Below are 18,495 nucleotides of genomic sequence, written 5' to 3' on the forward strand. Positions count from 1 at the left end.
GAACGGCAAGCAAAAGGGAGACTCACATCGTCCTCCCGTCCTCGGCGTCCTCGAACTTGTAGATCTTGCCGTAGCAGACGTAGTCGAAGATGTCGGCCAGCGTGGCGTCGCTGGCGCCGGCCTTGGCCACGTCGCGCCACCCGCGCTCGTCGTCCTTGCTGCCGTCGTAGTGCAGCGACGTCGCCAGCGCCACGTGCAGCTCCTCGCCGACCTTGCACGGGAACAGCTCCTTGTTGATGTCCAGGCTCATCGAGATGCTGCCGTCCTCCGACGTGCAGTAGATGCGGTCCACCCGGTCGTACTTGGGCTCGCTGAGCCGCTCGATCCGGAAGTGGTCCTCGAAGAGCTGCGCGTCTGAGGCGATGCCTGACATTTTTGCGTGCCTTTTTGTTATCCCCCTCCCCTCCTTTTCGTGAGTTGGAAAGATGGATTCGCGGTGGCCGACGGAGAGAAGAGAACTGTGGAGATGTTCCTAGACGTGAAGGGACTTTCTATGCAGGCGGAAAGAGGTGTGGAGGCGAGCGCGGTTTGCGATTGTGCTGCCGATCGCAAGGCATGGAGTTGACAAAAATTTCCGGAAACAGCAGGCTGCGTTCAATTGCTGATGGACTGAGCTGACAGCATGGGAGACCGCTGAGTGCGGGACAGGGGCAAGGGCCGCTGTTCGCGGCAGGCAGCGACAAGGGTGGGGCCACCGATAAGAAGCTTTTCGACTTATCAAAGCCCCTCCACCCTGCGGAGTACTTGCATCTACCATCTACGCCGACATGTCATTCGTGAAAAGAAATACGGTGATTTCGGCACGACCTGGGCGGCCGGCCGCCCAGGCAGCTCCAGCACCGGAGAAGCAGCAGCTCGCGCCTGGAATCCGTCCGTCGCCTCTGGATGGCAGGCCCACGACATCAACCGGGACGTCATCGCTCGATCAGCTCCTCGCGGGACACGGCGGCCTGGCGCTGGGGACTTGTCTCCTGGTCGAAGAACAGGGCACCACCGACTTCTCCGGTGTCCTTCTACGATACTACGCTGCCGAGGGATTGGTACAGGGCCATCAGGTCCATCTTGTTGGCTACCCCGCGGAATGGAAACACCAGCTCCCTGCCGTGGCCGCGCCAGATAGCAAAGCCAGGGCAGCTCAGCCCCCGCCGACTCCCGAAGAGAGGATGAAAATCGCTTGGAGGTATGAAGCTTTGGGGAATTCCGCAACGCCGGTGACCGGGACAAGAGGAGACACAAGCCAGGGGACATTCTGCCACGCGTTCGACCTGGCCAAGCGCCTCTCCCCGAGCTCGTGTAAAGGGTCGCTGCACCCGACACCGAGCACACATCCGCCGCTGCTCGATCAAAGAAGCCACGGGCCCGCCTCACCATTCCAGGCCATCATCAAGCACCTCCAAGCCAAACTCTCAGCCTCCCCACCAACCGAAATCCACCGCGTCGTCATCCCAGGCCTCCTCCTCCCGACGCTCTACCCACCCCAATGCGCCCACCCGTCCGAAATCCTCCCGTTCCTCCACGGCCTACGCGCCCTCCTCCGACAGTACCCCACACAACTCACAGCCACGCTCACCCTCCCGACCTCCCTCTTCCCGCGCACCGCCGGCCTGGTCCGCTGGATCGAGCTGCTCTGCGACGGCGTCATTGAGCTGATCCCGCTGCCCGCAAATCCCGGCGCGCCCCCGCCACCTCCTCGGCCGTCGTCGTCGTCATCGTCTGCGTCCAGCGCGGGGGCGGAGAAGAATGAGCAGCCGCAGGGCCTGCTCAGGGTCCACACGCTGCCGGTGTTCCACGAAAAAGGAGGAGGTGGCGGTGGTGGGGTCGGGGCCAGCTCGTTCCGCGAGACGCTGGCATTCAGCTTGAGTGCGAGCAGGGGGCTGGTTATTAAGCCTTATAGCCTTCCGCCGGTGGAAGGGGAGGGGGAGGGGCACGGGGAGAAGACGGGTGGTGGGAAAGAGCAAGGGATTGAGTTTTGATTTGGAGTCGGCATCCAGGGTTCTCGAGTGAATCGGACTGTATCGTCTAGGCTTGGAAGGAGTTTACGGTATTGGAGCGGTCGCCTGGCACGGCTTGGTCGGTACCTATTTAAGGCTTAGATGGCTTCCTGTGTGTCCCGGATAGAAACACTACATGCAGATCTGTGTTGGGAGATCAGATGGAACCTAGCAGGCAGCCTTTGACGTTGCCGGCACGCACACCTGGGACTCGGTTTAATAAGCCGAATGACTTTGTGAGGATATATGTCCTCGCTGTTCTCAGGAGTTTCTGCCCACTCGATGCTTCGTCCCCTGAGTGGCATACTTACCTGACCGAAGCTCGGTATTTCAATACGCATTGCGTCAGTAATACATGGCCCCACACCCGCAGTAATTTACAGCGGGTCTCAACTGGACCCCAACATCCCGCATAAATTTTCCCACAGCAAAGCACACAACGACTCCCGTCGCTCTTCTTTCTCTCGTTGTCAATGCTGCGTCGCAGCAGCATTGCCACAAAACAGTGAGTGAGTTGCTTTCCTCCCCCGCCATTCCGTGCATCAGGGAACGATATGATTAGATCTATCGTATTCCAATCTGTCAATCCACTGAGTATTCCGTGATGACCACATACGTGTCCAAGGCTTATGATCTTTGTTCCCGTTCCTCTTCTGAGCCGCAAATATGCATTGTATTTCCCAAGCTGTGTTCTAACCGAGACATCAGGGCACCGATCATCTTGCAGCCATGGATGCTGCGTCACAAGAACGGCGGGTCCGGATCTCGCGCATTGCAGGCCGGTACCTCGTCTTCGACATAGACGACGTCGTCTACATCCGCCGCCACCACGGCATCTGCGCGGTCCTGACCGGCACCATGCCGCAGAACCCGACGCAGAATCTCTTCTTAAGCCTGCCTGTCGAGCTGCAAGCCGACGAGGCCAGGCTGCTGGTCGACAAGGGCGTCGGCTACATCGCCGACGAGCTGGCCGAGCACATGGCGCAGCTGACCGCCGCCGACGACAGCGCGCGTAAGGCGTACCTGCAACACCTCAAACAGCAGCGCAGGCACGCCCAGCAAGTGCTTGACGAGGAACGAGCAAAGGCCCAGGCCATGCATCTGGAAAAGCGCAAGGCTGCAGCCGCGTCCAAAGCGAAAGCCCTGCCCCCCACGTCGTCGTCGTCGGAGCCCTCCTCCTCTTCCTCCACCACCTCCACACTAGAACCCGAAGACTCCCTCTTTGACCCGTCGCCTGCCCCAGCAGCCGCCGCGGCCCCCAGACCTAAACAAACACCCCTCCCCGGCATAACCCCCACTACCAGCACCGCCCTCCTCCCCTCAGCCACCGCGTCAAGCACCCCCGCCGTCGCGGACACCCCCGCTCCGTCCCCGCCGTCCTACCCGCTGTACAGATACCTCAACGCGCGCGGCTACTACACCACGCCGGGCCTCCGCTTCGGCGGCGACTTCAGCGTCTACCCGGGCGACCCGTTCCGGTATCACGCGCACTACCTGGCCAACAGCTACGGGTGGCACGACGAGATCCCGCTGCTGGACCTCGTGACGAGCGGGCGGCTGGGCACGGCGGTGAAGAAGAGTTTTCTGTTCGGCGCGGCGGTGGAGGGTGCGAGCGAGCCTGGTGGCGGCGGTGCCGGTGTTGGGGGAGGGGATGGGAAAGCCGGGGTGAGGGTGTTCTGTGTTGAGTGGGCTGGTATGTGAGGAGCTGCTCGATCGGTGCTGTACGTGTGGGAGTAGTGGAGTGATGAATGAGATACCCCGTTGAGTTGACACATCTTGTCCGCGTGCTTCGTCGTCGAGTTCGTAATATTATCAATGGTGACGCGATATGGATAATACTGCACTATACGTACAGAAACTGCTCACCACGTTTGTTGAAATCTCTCATCGCAACATTATGCCACCGGCGCCCATCCTGGAGATGGCCTACATTGCAACCTCGACCTCCCGTTCGCTCCCTCCAGCCTGAACTATACGATACTCTGCAAGCCAAAAGACTACGACGTAACAGAGATATTGCCAGCTCAAAACTCGTATGCCAACCCCAAACGCCAGAACTAGTATGTGAACGAGTTGTTGAGTAACAATGCACTCACAAGATGCGATGCCATGGCATACCCATCCGCCCCATCCGACTTATGTACCAATGCTAGAAAAAGCGGGAGAAAAAAAGAAAAAGAAAATTAGAAAAAACGAAAGGTACTACAAAATGCCCTCACAGTACGTTCATTACTAGCGCTTCTTCACGCCTATACCCTACGCCGGCAGGTCCATCGTATACCGTCCCTCACCCACCTCTACCTACACCTACCCCCCTCCCTCCTCACGCTCAGCCACAGCACAGCCCAGCACAGCAGAGCACAACCACCCGACCACGCGGCCTCGCCAATCAACCCCAATGCCAGCCAAAATCACGGCACATAGATGCGACTGAAGCTGATGACCTCGCGGCGGCAGCAGACGCACTTGTCGAAGTTGTTCATGGCCAGCGAGACGCGGCAGTCGTCGCACAGGCTGAGGCAGCGGCACGGCCAGACGATGATGGTGCGCGGCGCGCTCTGGCAGACGACGCACTGCGGGCCGTCGGGGCCGAGGCCGGCGGCGCCCGTCGCCCAGGTCGAGTTGGCGGCGGCGGCGGAGGTTGATGGTGGGGAGGAGGATGCGGATGAGGGTGAGAGTGGTGGTGGTGGTCGCGGTCCGGCTTTGGACGCTGCTGCAGCGCGGCGGCGCGAGAGCAAGAGCTGCTCGAGCACGCGGGCTTCTTCCTCGGGCGTCATCTTTTCTGGCGGGTGGGGTCCGAACTGGCCGGCCGTGTGCGCCATGACGGCCTGCTTGTTGGTAAGCAGAACTTGGGTGCGCTGGCGTTGCAGTTGTTGCCTGAACCGGGAGCGGGTTACGATGCCATCGCTGCTGAGGTGCGCGGCCAGGGCGCGGGCTTCGTCGCGGTCTTCAGGGCTCTGGGGGTCGAGCAGCCGGGCAAGATCGGCGGCTGCGACAGGGGTGTCGAGAAGGGGGGTAGATTCGCGGGAGGCGACGGTAGATGCTACGGCCGAGCCGAAGGACGTCGGAGCCGGGCAGCTCTGTGTCGGGGTGCGCTGACCGTCGTCGAGCGTTTCGTCCTCGCCGTGGTCCGACTCCCAGTCAAGCTCGCTCGCGGTCTCGGTTGTTGAGATGACGCTAGTGGTGTCCTCAAAGTCCTGGTCGTCGGTGCCGTCATCCGGGTTTCGAGAAGCAGGCGGCGCGTAGTCCCCGCTCGAGTCCCTGTCACCCCACCAGCCGCCTTGGAGAAAATAGCTGTACAGCCTCGAGTCGACCTCTGCCTCGTCCACATGCGAGTTCCCCTGACTGGCGTCGTCGACCGCGGGACCATGGTCCATCCGCCGGCGGAGTTCGGCCTCCACGTCGACCTGGTCAGTCTTGGGAATAGCAAAGAAAATGTTCTCTTCTCCAGGGGCCGACAAGACGTCGATGTTCAGGCCGCGACCGTCGCGCCCAGACTTCTTCTTGGACGACGGCTCGGTTTTGGGTCTCTGCGACAGCCCTCGTAGCCACCGAGGGGGCGTACGCAAGCCAAGAATCGCCATGGCTCTGATTGTGAACAGCGCCCAGACGACCAGAGCTAGCCTGCCGATATGCAGCACGTAGTCGAAAGCTACTAGCCACCTGGAGCTCCGCTCCGCGGCGCCCACGCCGTCCCGAGCCCTCCTTCCGGATACGGCGGTCTTGGGGATTTGCTGTGCAGCTTTCTCCCTCGCGTAGCCGCTCATAGGATTTAGCTGCCCGTCCTTGACATCCTTGACGGGAACGAGGCCGATCGTCCCCACTGAATCAAATCGGGAACCCGGGACTCCACCGCCAATCCACTGCATCCTGAGCTCCTCCAGCTCGCGAAATCTATCATCCTCCAGCCAGGTGTATTGTTTCAAGTTCACTTGGTGGTCCTCGTTGAGGTAGACGGCCTCGCTCGCCATGGTTATGGCACCGAAGCCGGCGCGGAGAAGAGCAGTGTAGAAGTCCATATCCATCCGGATACGGATATCGGAGAGCGATACGTTGGCTTGCATGTTGGCGTGAGCACGGACAAGGCGTTGCCGTAGACTGAGCCGCTCGCTTCCGGTGGATCCTTCAGGTGTAGCGATGGCTGACAGGGTGAGAGCCGCGGCATAAACCAGTCCGCAGGCATAGATGCCCAACAAGATGAGGATGTGGGGGATGAAGCCAATTATGCAGACGGTCGGGAATCTCAACAGCCCTTGAGCTGACGGGTCGTCGACGGAGAAGGTCAGGGCGCTCCAAAAGATGCTCGCCATGAAGCAAAGGCCCCAGAAGCCGGTGCTGACAAGGCGGAGCTTTGGTTGCAGGTTGAAAACGCCGAGGATGTGGCTTGTCGCATGGCTCATGGCGGAGAAGAAGGCAACCAGGAGGACCTCCGGGGGCGTGTTTACCCGCCCCATAATCATGGACCTAGTAAGCGCAATCTTGGAGCCGAGCGCCGCTTGAGAGGTGGCAGTGACGTTGCTGAAGAGACCCCATCCCAGCTGGTTACCGATAGCAGCCTCCGCCTCGGCAAAGGCCAAAGAGTGCTCGAACAGCGTCATCCCCGTCTGGGCAGCCACCGGACGGCCCTGGACTGCGCAAGAGAGCACCTCGATGAACTGGCTGAGACAGAGCGTTCCAAACAGCGGCCAAAGCCGGGAAAGGGAGCCAACCAATTCAGACTGTTCCCGGTCGTCCCACGGGATCATCTTCACGGAGCGGCAGGACTGCTCGTCAGTTGCGCCGAGTAAGAGGGACGAGCTCAGCCCGTGGAGGAAGCCATTCTTCTGCGAAAACATGAGGTCGGAACTCTTGCTTGCGTTGGCCCATCGCAGCTCGGCAAAGTCGGCAGAGGTCTGGCATTGGATCGATTGCAGCAGCCTGCGGGCTTGGAAGAGAAGGAGCAAGATGGGGCCGATGCGCATGAGCAGACGGATGGGCCATCGAAGCCGGAGCCGCCGACGGGTGGCAGCGAAAATATGGGTACGGTTGAGGATGACGGCCATGGCAATGCAGCACAGCGCCCATTTGCTAGTCGCGTAACTCAGGACACCTCCTAGGCCCCTTGCGCCCTCCATCGAGAATCGCGATACGAAGGCGTTTGGATCCTGGGAGGCGGTGGAAGCGGCGCCGGCAGCGGCAGCAGAGGCGGCGGACATGGGGACGGAAGAAGCAGGCGCGGAGGATTCGGTGAGGACTTCGACAACCTCACCCGCAGGCCCCACGGTGGCGGAGAAGAGGAGATGGTCGGCATCGGTAGGATCGGGCACGACTCGCTGGCCGAAGCCGTCAATGGCGTCGGGAAACGAGATGAAGGAGCCCAGTCTGCCGAGCTTCATGACCATGCGAGGCCCCGCCCACACAAGGTCCTCGAGCGACGGCGCCAGGCGGGACACATTCACTGCGCGTCCGAAGTGCTGAGCCGTCCATAATGTGAAGTTGCGCCAGGCACTCACGTTTCCCAGGGCCCGAGGGGCGGTGAGCGCCACGGTTTTTGGGAGAGCCGCGGTGTCCATGATTGATCATTGAAGTTGACTACTGTGGACGGCTGTATATGTATTGTCGTGGACACACACGACCGCAACCCGACGACCCGGGTCGGTCCGGGAGGCGCAAGCGGAGAGCACAGCACCGGTGCTGGTCGGGCTGGCGACAAAAGAAAGTAACTAAACGGAAGGCGTATGCACACAACCTCGAGGTGTTGCGTATGCGCGGTTTGGGAACTAATCGCCCATTGTAAAAGTGAAATTATGTATGGTCTGGCATGTGTCGAGATGCGGCTCGGGAGTTTGTTGGATCGCGCCTGTGACGCTTGAATGCTGGGGGCATGTTATCCTGGTTATCATTTCCCTGGCTGCAGTGGTGGGGCCATGGTCATGACATGCAGCACGCCACAGTGCCCAGTGCAGCCCCACGCCAGCTGCCCAGGTACGGATTAGTTAGCGTTACCAAAGTTGGCATTGGTCGGCTTGGCAGAGTTTACTGTGGTACTTGAAGATGAGGGCAGTTTGGAGCCTCAACACTGCTCCTTTCTCTTCTGAGAACTCAATCCGCTCCATCATAACCGTCCACGACGGCGCAGAAGCAAGGGAAAATGGCTTCATCACAGCCGCCCATCGCTACGTATGTGTCATTGCACTCCGACACATACAAGGCAGCCCTCTCGTCGACTGGCAGGCCCGACTAACCGCCCACCTGGCAGTGTCTACGTCCGGAATCTGGAAGAGCGCGTCAAGCCCGAGCCGCTCAAGCAAGCGCTGCGCGCCGTCTTTTCCGAATATGGCAATGTGATTGACATCGTGGCCAAGACCAACCTCAAGGCGAAAGGGCAGGCCTTCGTCGTCTTCGACAAGCCCGAGTCGGCGCTCGCTGCCATTGAGGAAGTGCAGGGCTTCGAGCTCTTTGAGAAGCCAATGCAGGTCGCACTGGCACGCACGCGGAGCGATGCCACCGTGATGCTGCACGGCACTGAGGAGGAGTTCGACGCGCACAAGCGCCGGCGCATGGCCGAGAAGGGTACCTTCTATCTTTCCTTCCCCCACCGTCTGTCTCCTCAGGTCGTCGCCCGCTAACGGCCCACCCCAGACAAAAAGAAGGCCCTCGAGTCCGCCGAAGAGCAGAAGCGCCTCAAGCGGCCCATGCCGGGCGCGGGTGCCGAGGTAGGCGCCCGTCCAGCCAAAAACGCCCGCGGCGCCGGGCTCAAGGCCACCGGAGCCGGCCCGGCGGCCGTCGTCCCCGACGAGTACCTGCCGCCCAACCGGATCTTGTTCGTGCAGAACCTGCCCGACGACTTCGACAAGGACGCCCTCACCGCCATCTTTGGCCACTTCGAGGGCTTCCGCGAAGTCCGTACGGTGCCGGGTCGCAGTGGGATTGCGTTTGTGGAGTATGAGACCGAGGCTGGCGCCATCACTGCCAAGGAGAACACCGCCGGAATGGCGCTGAAAGGCGGCGAGAAGATAATGAAGGTTACCTACCAGCGGCAGTAAAGCTTGGAGGGCATCAGGAAGGCGCATTTGGTTCGGTTCAAGGGGAGATCTGCACTTCTAGGTCAGGCGTTGGGTTTAGGGGTCTCGCACATCTCATTCGAACAGGACCTCATTAATGAGCCAAGGGGAAGAGGTTGATACCCAGTGCAATAAAAAAGCAAGCAACTAACTCCGACATTCGCCCATGCCTGTCAAAACGAGGGATTGCCCAATAGCTCTACCCACAATCGATCCAACAGCCTGTACAAATTGGTATATAGAACCACTAAAAGATGATATCCTCGTCCTCTTCGGCAGCTAGAATATCCGCCGGCCCCGATGCTTCTTCTGGCTCTGGTGCTTGGTTCTCTTGCCCTCTCGCCGCCTGCTCCTCTTTGATTCTCTTTCTCTCGGCATCTGCCGCGGCAGTGTCTCGCTGCTTCTTGTTTGCCACCTGGGTGAAGTCAGCAGACGGCCCCTGAGGGTACGGCAAATCGTGGGCGGGCGTACCTTCTTGAGTCTGTAGAACTCTTCTCTGTCGAGCTCGTCGAGTTCCGAGTTGATATCTGCTTTGCATTAGTGGCCAGACGTTTCTCTTGACGAAGAAAAGACTCGCCGGTTCCTTACATTTGATGGTGTTTTCCGTCCTCGGAATAATGACATGCTCGCTGCCTGCTGTTAGAGAGAACCATCACCACCACCTATTCCCAATGATCGACTCACATGGCATTCACTACGTCCCCCCCGTTAGCAATCACTAACTCAATTCGCCATACACACACAACACCCCAGGAAAAAGCCAAGACTCACCTCTCCGATTAACCACCTTGATGACCTCATCCAAAATGACAAACGCGGTCTGCAGACTAGCCAGCTCGACCAGGGCCTCGACGGCGCGCGCGTACGTCTCGCGGCACCGCTGCACCTGCTGGCCGCCCTTGCCGAGGCCCGTCATGGCGAAGTCGTTGTTGCCCTCGGTCAGGTAGCTCTCGAAGGCGGGCAGCAGCACGCCCGACACGTTCTCCTGCCGCGCGCGGATGCGGAAGCGCGCCGCCTTGGCCGACTCCTGGATCTGGTACCCGATGTTGCCGCCCACCGCGTACGTCACCTCGGCGAGCGACAGCGACGCGATCTGCATCACGCGGCCCATCTTACGCTTGGCTTCGTCGATGCGCCGGGTTATTTCTGCGAGAGGAGAGGGGGGGAGCGGGGCGTGAGCTTAGGTCATGGTCATTGTGGACTGGAGTTTATTTACCTCGGAAGCGTCTAGCGAGAGCAAGTTCTGTTAGTCGTAGGTACGACAGGCGGGGGGAGGAGCGGGGGAGGAAGGGGACGGGAGGAGAGGGAGGGTTCGTACTTGGTTAGAGCTTCGCTCTTTCTCTTTAGCAAGCTGTGCCCTGTCTCGGCGCCCTTGAGCTTTGCCTTCATTAGACCTAACGATTGCCGCGTCGGGAAGACAGCTTCCCGGTCCTGTCTTCTCCGTCAGCCATGACATCCTATGGTGGGGGTTCGCCAACGCGAGTTGGATCAGCATACCCCTGCGCCCGACATTGTCGCTTGTTTTAGTGAAGGACCGGCCTGGAATAAAGAGGGAGGATATCCGATCAGGAATTGGGTTTTTCGCAAGCAATGAGGTAGGGTCTTGACTGCCGAAGTCGGTAACTCGACCAGTCAGCGGAGCTTGGATGGATGGAGCTTCCAGGTTGGGACGCTGACGGTGAGGCTGCAGCTCGCAACCAACTGCCCGACACTGAGGGACCCGCCTAAGGGCGGCCCTTTCAGCGGCCTGCCCCACCAAACCTCGATCCCCGGCTTCCCGCCCGCCTTGGGAGCTTTGGGGATTAATTGCTGGATCTTAAAGAGGTCCCGCCAAGACTAATTTCGGCCAATTGTCGGCAATGTTTTTACAACGTCAGTACCCTGCCAAGACCGCTACGGGGTTTGCACTATCGCCAAGGGTTAGTTCGCCGGGGGTACGGGGGGCGGCGCCAGCCCCCCGCTGGTTAGGGTGAGGGTTATAGTTAGGGTGAGGGTCAAGGTTAGGGTGCGGGTTAACTTCGTTTTCTTTTTTTTCAATTTGGTTGAGGTTTCGCGAAGTTGCTGCTACGAGTCTTTGCAATTCTTCGTTGTTGATGTTGCTCGAAGTCGTGGCGACCCCGCTCCCTCGCGGCAATTTGTAAATACTTGTAAGCGGTAGGTTCCGAAATTAGTCTTGGCGGGACCTCTTTAAGAATAACCGATTAATTCCCTCCTAATGTGGTCCAAGCGCCCTGTGTTACGTCCCTCGACCCCAAGCGCGCCCAATTGCCAGACCTCGAACATCGCAGCACGGAAAGCCGAGCAACTTCGTCGTTGCTGTCCCGCCGTCGTCTGTGCAACCTTTCCTAAGAATTACGGCAGTGATGTCACGGAAACGCGCTATCTAAGTTTCTCCTCTCTCTTCTCCTCCCCGCCTTCTGGAGCATCGAAGCCTCCAACCGAGTCCTCGTGGCCACACGACGACGACGCGTGGATACGATGGGTGCAAGCCTTCCCTCCAGCCGCCAGCCAGACCTGGCTCTGGTCGTACGTTGCCGGCCCGTCCGTCTATCCATGTCTCGAGTTGCTAACGCCCTCTTGCAGTCCGAGGACGACTTCCCCTACGAGCAAGATATCCGACGCAATCCGGGAAGCACCAAACCGTGGCTGGCCTACATCGAATACAAGCTTCAGCATGGCACGGTACAGGAGCAAGCGTTCGTCATGGAGAGGGCATGCGTCCAGCTGCCCCGGTCGTACAAGTTGTGGAAGATGGTAAGCCTCCCCTCCACGCGGCCGAAGAGTAATTAGCCCTAACGCCCAGCAGTATCTTCTATTCAGGACCAAGCACGTCTCCAAGCTGAACGCCGCCATCTTTGCTGCCGAATACCAGAAAGTGAACGCCCTGTTCGAGCGGGCGCTTATCCTTCTCAACAAGATGCCCAGGATATGGGAGATGTACCTCAAGTTCCTGATGCAGCAGCCCCTCGTGACTTTCACGCGGCGCGCCTTCGACCGTGCGCTCCGAGCGCTCCCAATCACCCAGCACAACAGGATATGGGCATTGTACCGGCCGTTCGCGAATTCGGCAGAAGGCATGACGGCAGTCAAGATCTGGCGTCGTTACATGCAGGTCCACCCCGAAGATGCCGAGGACTTCATCGAGTTGCTGGTCCAAACGGGGCTGCACACCGAGGCGGTCCACAAGTACATCGAGATCCTCGACAATCCGCGCTTCCGAAGCAAGAACGCCAAGGGGCACTACGAGCTCTGGAGCGAAATGGTGGATCTTCTGGTCGAGCACGCTGTCGACATAGAGACGGGCCACGAGACGGGCATCGACGTCGAGGGTATCATCCGGAGCGGCATCGAACGGTTCAGCGACCAAAGGGGAAAGCTTTGGTGCGGCCTGGCGACTTACTGGATCCGGCGCGGGAACTTCGAGCGCGCGAGGGACGTGTTCGAGGAGGGCATCACGACCGTCATGACGGTTCGAGACTTCACCCTCGTGTTCGACTCGTACGCCGAATTTGAGGAATCCATCATTGGCGCGTTGATGGAAGTTGCCTCTGCGCGGGCCGAGAAGGGCGTGGTAGACGAGACGGCCGACTTCGACCTGGACATCCGCATGATGCGCTTCGAGCATCTCATGGACCGTCGGCCTTTCCTTCTGAACGACGTCCTCCTCCGGCAGAATCCCAACAACGTGGCAGAATGGGAGAAGCGGGTCGCCTTGTGGGGCGACAACAAGGAAGAGGTGGTTCAGACGTACACGGACGCCATTGCCGCCATCCAGCCCAAGAAGGCGGTCGGCGCATTCCACCAACTATGGGCGAATTACGCCAAGTTCTACGAAAAAGGGGGGGACTTGCGGAATGCCCGGATCATCATGGAAAAGGCGGTCAAGGTGCCGTTCAAATCGGTAGCCGAGCTGGCTGACATGTGGATCGAATGGGCCGAAATGGAGCTGCGGAACGAGAACTTCGACGAAGCCGTCCGGATCATGGCGAAAGCGGTGCAAGCGCCCAAGAGGTCGACGGTAGACTACTTCGACGAGACGCTATCGCCGCAGCAACGGGTGCACAAGAGCTGGAAGCTGTGGAGTTTCTATGTCGACCTCGTGGAGAGCGTAGGCTCGCTCGAGGAGACCAGGAAGATCTACGAAAGAATATTTGAGCTGCGGATCGCCACGCCGCAGACCGTGGTCAACTACGCAAATCTCCTCGAAGAGCACAAATACTATGAGGAGTCGTTCAAGATATACGAGCGCGGCCTCGACCTCTTCAGCTACCCGGTGGCCTTTGAGCTCTGGAATCTCTACCTGTCAAAGGCGGTCGACCGGAAGATCAGCATCGAGCGACTGCGAGACCTGTTCGAGCAGGCGGTGCTCGATTGCCCGCCCAAATTCGCCAAGGTCATCTACCTGATGTACGGCAACCTCGAGGAGGAGCGCGGGCTGGCGCGCCACGCCATGCGCATCTACGAGCGGGCCACGCGCGCCGTTTCGGACGAAGACCGGGCGGACATGTTCAACTTCTACATCACAAAATCGGCATCCAACTTCGGCCTGCCGTCGACACGCCCCATCTACGAGCGGGCCATCGCGACGCTGCCCGACAACGAGGCACGCGACATGTGCCTCAAGTTCGCCGACATGGAGAAGAGGCTGGGCGAGATCGACCGGGCGAGGGCCATCTACGGTCACGCGTCGCAGTTCTGCGACCCGCGCACGAACCCCGACTTCTGGGCCAAGTGGGAGGATTTTGAGGTCCACCACGGCAACGAGGACACCTTCAAGGAGATGCTGCGCATCAAGCGGAGCGTCCAGGCGCAGTACAACACGGACGTCAACTTCATCGCGTCGCAGGCGCTTGCCAGGAGTCAACAGCAGAAATCGCAGAACGGCGGCGAGCAAGTCGACCAGGAAGTAGCCGACGCCATGGAGCAGCTGGAGAGGCAGGCGCGCGCCCCGGCCGGGTTCGTGGCTGCTTCGGAAGGGATCAAGGGAAGCGTCCCCAGCCAGCCAGCCGAGGTCGCCAACCCCGATGCCATCGAGCTCGACGAAGATACAAACGAATGACAAGCACCTTTGTTTCCTTTGTTACTCTGGCTGCATGGGGCGTATTGTATTTCCGAAGGGATGCCAACAAGGCAAAACACACTCTTATTCTCTAGAAGCGGACGGCGTCGGCAGGATAACTGGACATCTTCAATGGTTATCACTATGATTTGGAATCTTGAGCGGAAAATGCATCGTCATTCCAACTGCCTACGCCTTGTTTCCCCATCCATCACCTAGGGGACAAGTACGAAAGCACTCTTGTGCCGTTGAGGTTGCCATTCCTCTGTTCCCCGGTGAGCCTTTCTACCAAAAACAAACTCATCGCTTTCTAAGGCTCCCGAAGGAAGCCCCGAGTCTCAACTTGCCATGCCATGCCATGCCTGCCGAACAAAGTCCACCTGGCATGAGGCAGATTCTCTCCCCTCAATCCAGCCCGATCCAGCCCAATACAAAAAGAAAATTCTTTCGCCCTTTTCCCCTTTTCTTTCCTCTTGTTTTTTTATCATTTCTATCCGCCAAACACGACCCAACGCAACCGGATCCATCCAAAGAGCACAACTCTCATCCATCATCCATCATCCCCTTCCTTCTCAACCACAACCTACCCAAGAAGCAAGCGCCCAAGGGGGCCAAAAAAGTATCCCCAACGGTTTTATTCAAGTTGGTCGCCGCTACGACGGGCCCGAAAACCGTCCCTATTGTTTCTTGCCGCCGCTGTAGCCCATCTCGGCCAGCTTCTCGAAGAACTTTTGCTGGTAGTTGCTGTCGACGCGGCCGTCGCGCGAGGCGGGCACCGCGTAGATGGAGCCCTTGCGCTTCTGGAAGCGGGAGGGGGGGACCTTGGAGGCGTCTGTTTTTGTGTGAGTGTGTGGGTGTGTGTTGGCTCTTGGTTAGTTTGTTTGTTGATGATGGGCGTAGTGCGGGTATTCTGGCCGGGAGGGCAAAGAACGAGGGGGGATGGGGAAAGCCGAACGGAATGAGAGGGAGGGAGGGTGGGATATGGAGGGGTCGAGGGGGTCTGTATGCGCATGTGCTCTTCTGGTCGCCGTGTTCCCAACGGAGGGCTGCGGGCGCCAACGAAGACCAGGTTTGGGAGATGCTGCTTCGGGCACAGCAGGGGAGCTTCGGGGAAAAGGGGGGGGGGGAGCTGGACAGACAGACACGTACCCCACTCGTCGCTGAAGCGGCGGTCTCCGGCGGAGTAGGAGGACTTCCGCTCTGCTTGGTCCTGGTCCTGCCCTCGGGCCTGGCTCGAGCTCTGCGTTTGGATGGCCCGGTTCTGCGGCTGGGCCGGCGCCGACTGGGGCCTCGTCTGCTTGGGGAATTGCTGAGTGGTGGGGCTGACCGCACTGTCGGTGCTGGCCGTGCTCGGCTTGCGGGTCTCCTGCGGCGCTGCGTGTTTGTCGGTTGGTTAGTGACGACGGGGTCAGGTGCGCGACGGAGGGAAAGTCGCCGGAGGAAGTTCGCCGTACCTGTCATGATGATTATGATCTCTTTGGCTGGTAGTTAAGCTGGGTTGAGCTTTTCTGGTTGGAGCACTATGGAGCCTGATGATTCGGGTCCGATCTTTGCTTGTGAAAGGGAAAGGAAGAAGGGGACGAGAGCTTCGACGTGGATGGTTGGTAACAGGTCCAAAGACGTCAGGTGTCTGAGCGCAGTCGGGCCTAGGCCCAGCTGGAGATGATCACGTTGGGATGACGGCTTTCCACCCCTCTGACCTGGCATGTACCAACCGCGACACAGCCACAAGGCTGTTGTGAGGATCACCGAATCTTCGTTGCTGTTCATGGCTGGCCGTTTGTGTAGTAGCTTGAGTCTTTTCCAATCAGATACAAGGAATATGTTTATTAACCACCCAGTACACGATCACGGCGCACTCGGATAACCGTCGCAGCGCTCAATCGTGGCTGCGGCGAGAGGAGAGTGAGCAGGAGCTTTGGACTTCCTGACGTCAGTTCGGCAACTAACTTACTCAGAGCAATACAGATGTCAAACAGATACAGTCATATAAAACTAGCCGCGCTAGTGCTGGAACCAATCTTTACCTTGTCGTCGTCAAACTGACTTCTCGATGCTTGTGATGTTGAAGGAGGTTTATCCAAAAACACAACTTGGAACTCACGCACCGCACTCTGACAGCAGTACGCAGTCATGATGGTTCCAGGCTTGGGCTTGTGAGCTCATGGAGGATAATCGCATGACTCGGCGCCTTGTACCGAGGGAACTTCTCATAAACGTTTTGCTTCCTTCAACCGGGAAAAAGCAACCTGGAAACTGCGGCTAAAGTCTGCCACAGGAATTTTCAACAGTGATGACTATCTCTCATTTCGAGGTGATGGTGCATCACCCAGTCCACCAAACCCCCAACAAAAGTTGAGGTCGTGCCCGGATTCGAACCGGGGTTTTTGGAAGAGTTGACAAGCGATCAAAATCCAAAGTGATAACCACTACACTACACAACCTTTTTATCCCAATGGGAGCGGAAAAGAAAATCGGTTTATGTGGTTTTATCAGTAAAGCCAGGGTTAGGGTAAGCTTACCACCAGGGACGAGCAATATGTGAACAAAGCAGAGAAACAGAGAGGCAATCTGATTGTCAGATTACTTATTGGCCAACGTTGGTGATAGTCTATAGGTTATGATCAACTCCTTCTACTGTGTATGACCAGGTCTTCTGGCTTCCACTAAACCGATATAACCATGGGTGGAGTATGGAGGACCTCCTGCTTCATGTCTGCCTGCGGTGCAGCACCCCAGCGCCAGCCTGTAGAGTCATGAGTACAGTTTCCCGTCGGTTCAGAGACAAGTCATGCCCAACTCACCTGGTGGTTAGGGAAAACCAGGGTGTCGGCAACAACGACGTTCTGCCGTCTCCCCGCAACGAAAACCACCACCTCGGCGACGTCATCAGGCGTCAGGGGGTCACAGCCGCTGCATTGTCCGGCATCAGTCAGCCATGTCTGTCCCGGCCTAACGACGACCCAATAATGATTAATCACTTACGCGTAGACGGCATCGGCTTTGGCCTTGTCTCCGTAGTACCGGACAATTGAGAACTCCTGTCGACAAAAAAACGGTTCAGTGAACTTCAGTCGACACCAGCCATCTCCAACGGGAATGTTTGGCCCTCCGACTCACCGTTTCCACCTGGCCCGGGTCGATCTCCATGACCCTGATCCGGGTCGCAATCAGCTCCTGGCGCAGGGCGTCCGTGAAGGCGCGCACGGCGGCCTTGGTGGCGCAGTAGATGCTGCCGCCGGCGTAGGGCTCCCGTCCTGCGATGCTGCCGATGTTGATGATGTCGCCGGCGCCGCCGTCGGGGCGCGCCTTGAAGATGGGCAGGATGGCCTGGGTCATGTTGATCAGGCCGGTGACGTTGGTCTGGAACATGATGTTCATGTCTTCCTCGGCGATCTCCGGGGCGCGGGCGACTGGGACAGACCCATTTAGCACTCTCGCAGTCCAGTCTTCTTCTACTCGGGATGAGACTCCGAGTCACATACCTCCTTTCACCAGACCGCTAAACATCAAGCGAGCAACCCTCAGTCAGCCACGCTCAAAACCCCTACAATCTCACCCCAAAGAAAACCCCGCAAAAACTCACGCGTTATTCACCAGCACGTCCACGTCCCTGAACTCCTCCGGCAGGCCGGCGACGAAGCCGCGCACCTGGGCCGGGTCGGCCACGTCCAGCTGGACGGGCAGCACGCGGACGCCGTCACCGACCTCGTCGCGGATCTGGGCGGCGATCTCCCGCAGCCGGTCGACCCGGCGCGCGGTCAGCACCAGCTTCAGGCCGCCGCGGGGCACGGTGCGCGCGAACTCGAAGGCGCAGCTGCGGCCGATGCCCGACGAGGCGCCCGTGATCACCACCGTCTTGCCCTCGAGGCGCTTCGACACGGCGGAGGACATGGTGCGGGCTGCTACTGCTGCTGCTGCTGCTCTTGCTGCTGTTGTTGTGGGTGAGGAGAAAATGGATGAGACGGGTGCGAACTGCCGAGGAGGGTTGGTGAAGGGCACCGAGTGAAAGAAGTGGGGTCGTGATACGCAAAGAAGTCGAGCGCCGGTTAGGAGTCTGTTTCTCGAGAGAGTAGAGAACATTGGCACAAAAAAAGGCGAGAAGCAACAGCAGAGTCGAGGTCCGCGAACGGAGCGGAACGGTGTGCTTAATAATAAGGGATCCCGAGTGAGCGCGAGAACAGAACACGAACTCCCCCGCGGAAGCCGGCGCTGACGCCATCCCCTGAACGGCCCACTCTTTCTGCGATTCTGCCGGTGCCGGACCGGCCCCGGAAAACACCCCGCACCGACTCCATCGCGCGCCGGGGATCGACCCTCTTTTACAGATTCTTTAGAAATACGACACACCCTGCAGCGGTCCGTGCAACCCCCCAAAAACCTCGCAACGAGCATCACCACA

The 18,495-nt window shown here is 59.0% G+C and overlaps 9 protein-coding genes and 1 non-coding gene across 10 annotated transcripts; 4 read left to right on the top strand and 6 right to left on the bottom strand.

Moving 5' to 3' along the window:
• Positions 1 to 22: 22 nt before the first annotated feature.
• On the bottom strand, positions 23 to 373 carry THITE_2128764 (uncharacterized protein; the record flags this gene model as incomplete). The annotated part of the gene is made up of 1 exon (XM_003653046.1): positions 23 to 373. One exon carries the CDS (start codon positions 371 to 373, stop codon positions 23 to 25), a length of 351 nt encoding a protein of 116 aa, XP_003653094.1.
• A 394-nt stretch (positions 374 to 767) lies between these two features.
• Positions 768 to 1,973, top strand: THITE_110377 (uncharacterized protein; the record flags this gene model as incomplete). Its single annotated transcript, XM_003653047.1, has 1 exon — positions 768 to 1,973. One exon carries the CDS (start codon positions 768 to 770, stop codon positions 1,971 to 1,973), a length of 1,206 nt encoding a protein of 401 aa, XP_003653095.1.
• Positions 1,974 to 2,393: 420 nt separating this feature from the next.
• On the top strand, positions 2,394 to 4,047 carry THITE_2115130 (uncharacterized protein). The gene is made up of 2 exons (XM_003653048.1): positions 2,394 to 2,500; positions 2,700 to 4,047. The coding sequence occupies exon 2, from the start codon at positions 2,721 to 2,723 to the stop codon at positions 3,690 to 3,692; it is 972 nt and encodes a 323-aa protein (XP_003653096.1). The 5' UTR covers positions 2,394 to 2,500; positions 2,700 to 2,720; the 3' UTR covers positions 3,693 to 4,047.
• THITE_2115133 (uncharacterized protein) lies at positions 4,048 to 7,849 on the bottom strand. The gene has a single exon (XM_003653049.1). The coding sequence runs from the start codon at positions 7,541 to 7,543 to the stop codon at positions 4,403 to 4,405; it is 3,141 nt and encodes a 1,046-aa protein (XP_003653097.1). The 5' UTR covers positions 7,544 to 7,849; the 3' UTR covers positions 4,048 to 4,402.
• Positions 7,850 to 8,013: 164 nt separating this feature from the next.
• THITE_2115135 (uncharacterized protein) lies at positions 8,014 to 9,162 on the top strand. Its single transcript, XM_003653050.1, has 3 exons — positions 8,014 to 8,150; positions 8,230 to 8,543; positions 8,613 to 9,162. Exons 1-3 carry the CDS (start codon positions 8,122 to 8,124, stop codon positions 9,014 to 9,016), a joined length of 747 nt encoding a protein of 248 aa, XP_003653098.1. The 5' UTR covers positions 8,014 to 8,121; the 3' UTR covers positions 9,017 to 9,162.
• THITE_2115138 (uncharacterized protein) lies at positions 9,163 to 10,831 on the bottom strand. The gene is made up of 8 exons (XM_003653051.1): positions 10,532 to 10,831; positions 10,353 to 10,465; positions 10,251 to 10,261; positions 9,806 to 10,180; positions 9,719 to 9,728; positions 9,623 to 9,663; positions 9,506 to 9,561; positions 9,163 to 9,449 (listed from the first exon to the last, which is right to left on the bottom strand). Exons 1-8 carry the CDS (start codon positions 10,544 to 10,546, stop codon positions 9,282 to 9,284), a joined length of 789 nt encoding a protein of 262 aa, XP_003653099.1. The 5' UTR covers positions 10,547 to 10,831; the 3' UTR covers positions 9,163 to 9,281.
• A 584-nt stretch (positions 10,832 to 11,415) lies between these two features.
• Positions 11,416 to 14,272, top strand: THITE_2115141 (uncharacterized protein). Its single transcript, XM_003653052.1, has 3 exons — positions 11,416 to 11,560; positions 11,618 to 11,788; positions 11,841 to 14,272. The coding sequence occupies exons 1-3, from the start codon at positions 11,513 to 11,515 to the stop codon at positions 14,091 to 14,093; spliced, it is 2,472 nt and encodes an 823-aa protein (XP_003653100.1). The 5' UTR covers positions 11,416 to 11,512; the 3' UTR covers positions 14,094 to 14,272.
• Positions 14,273 to 14,770: 498 nt separating this feature from the next.
• On the bottom strand, positions 14,771 to 15,294 carry THITE_37508 (uncharacterized protein; the record flags this gene model as incomplete). Its single annotated transcript, XM_003653053.1, has 2 exons — positions 14,771 to 14,925; positions 15,243 to 15,294. Coding segments are annotated over 2 exons (207 nt in total), but the record flags the coding sequence as incomplete, so codon positions are not given.
• Positions 15,295 to 16,451: 1,157 nt separating this feature from the next.
• On the bottom strand, positions 16,452 to 16,537 carry THITE_t68. The gene has a single exon. It is a non-coding gene; the product is annotated as a tRNA-Gln (tRNA).
• A 33-nt stretch (positions 16,538 to 16,570) lies between these two features.
• Positions 16,571 to 18,305, bottom strand: THITE_2115143 (uncharacterized protein). The gene is made up of 6 exons (XM_003653054.1): positions 17,680 to 18,305; positions 17,579 to 17,595; positions 17,214 to 17,506; positions 17,079 to 17,134; positions 16,898 to 17,006; positions 16,571 to 16,839 (listed from the first exon to the last, which is right to left on the bottom strand). Exons 1-6 carry the CDS (start codon positions 17,985 to 17,987, stop codon positions 16,804 to 16,806), a joined length of 819 nt encoding a protein of 272 aa, XP_003653102.1. The 5' UTR covers positions 17,988 to 18,305; the 3' UTR covers positions 16,571 to 16,803.
• Between the last annotated feature and the right edge of the window lie 190 nt (positions 18,306 to 18,495).

Source organism: Thermothielavioides terrestris, chromosome 2 (assembly GCF_000226115.1).
Source record: "Thermothielavioides terrestris NRRL 8126 chromosome 2, complete sequence".
Taxonomy (NCBI): Eukaryota; Fungi; Ascomycota; class Sordariomycetes; order Sordariales; family Chaetomiaceae; genus Thermothielavioides; species Thermothielavioides terrestris.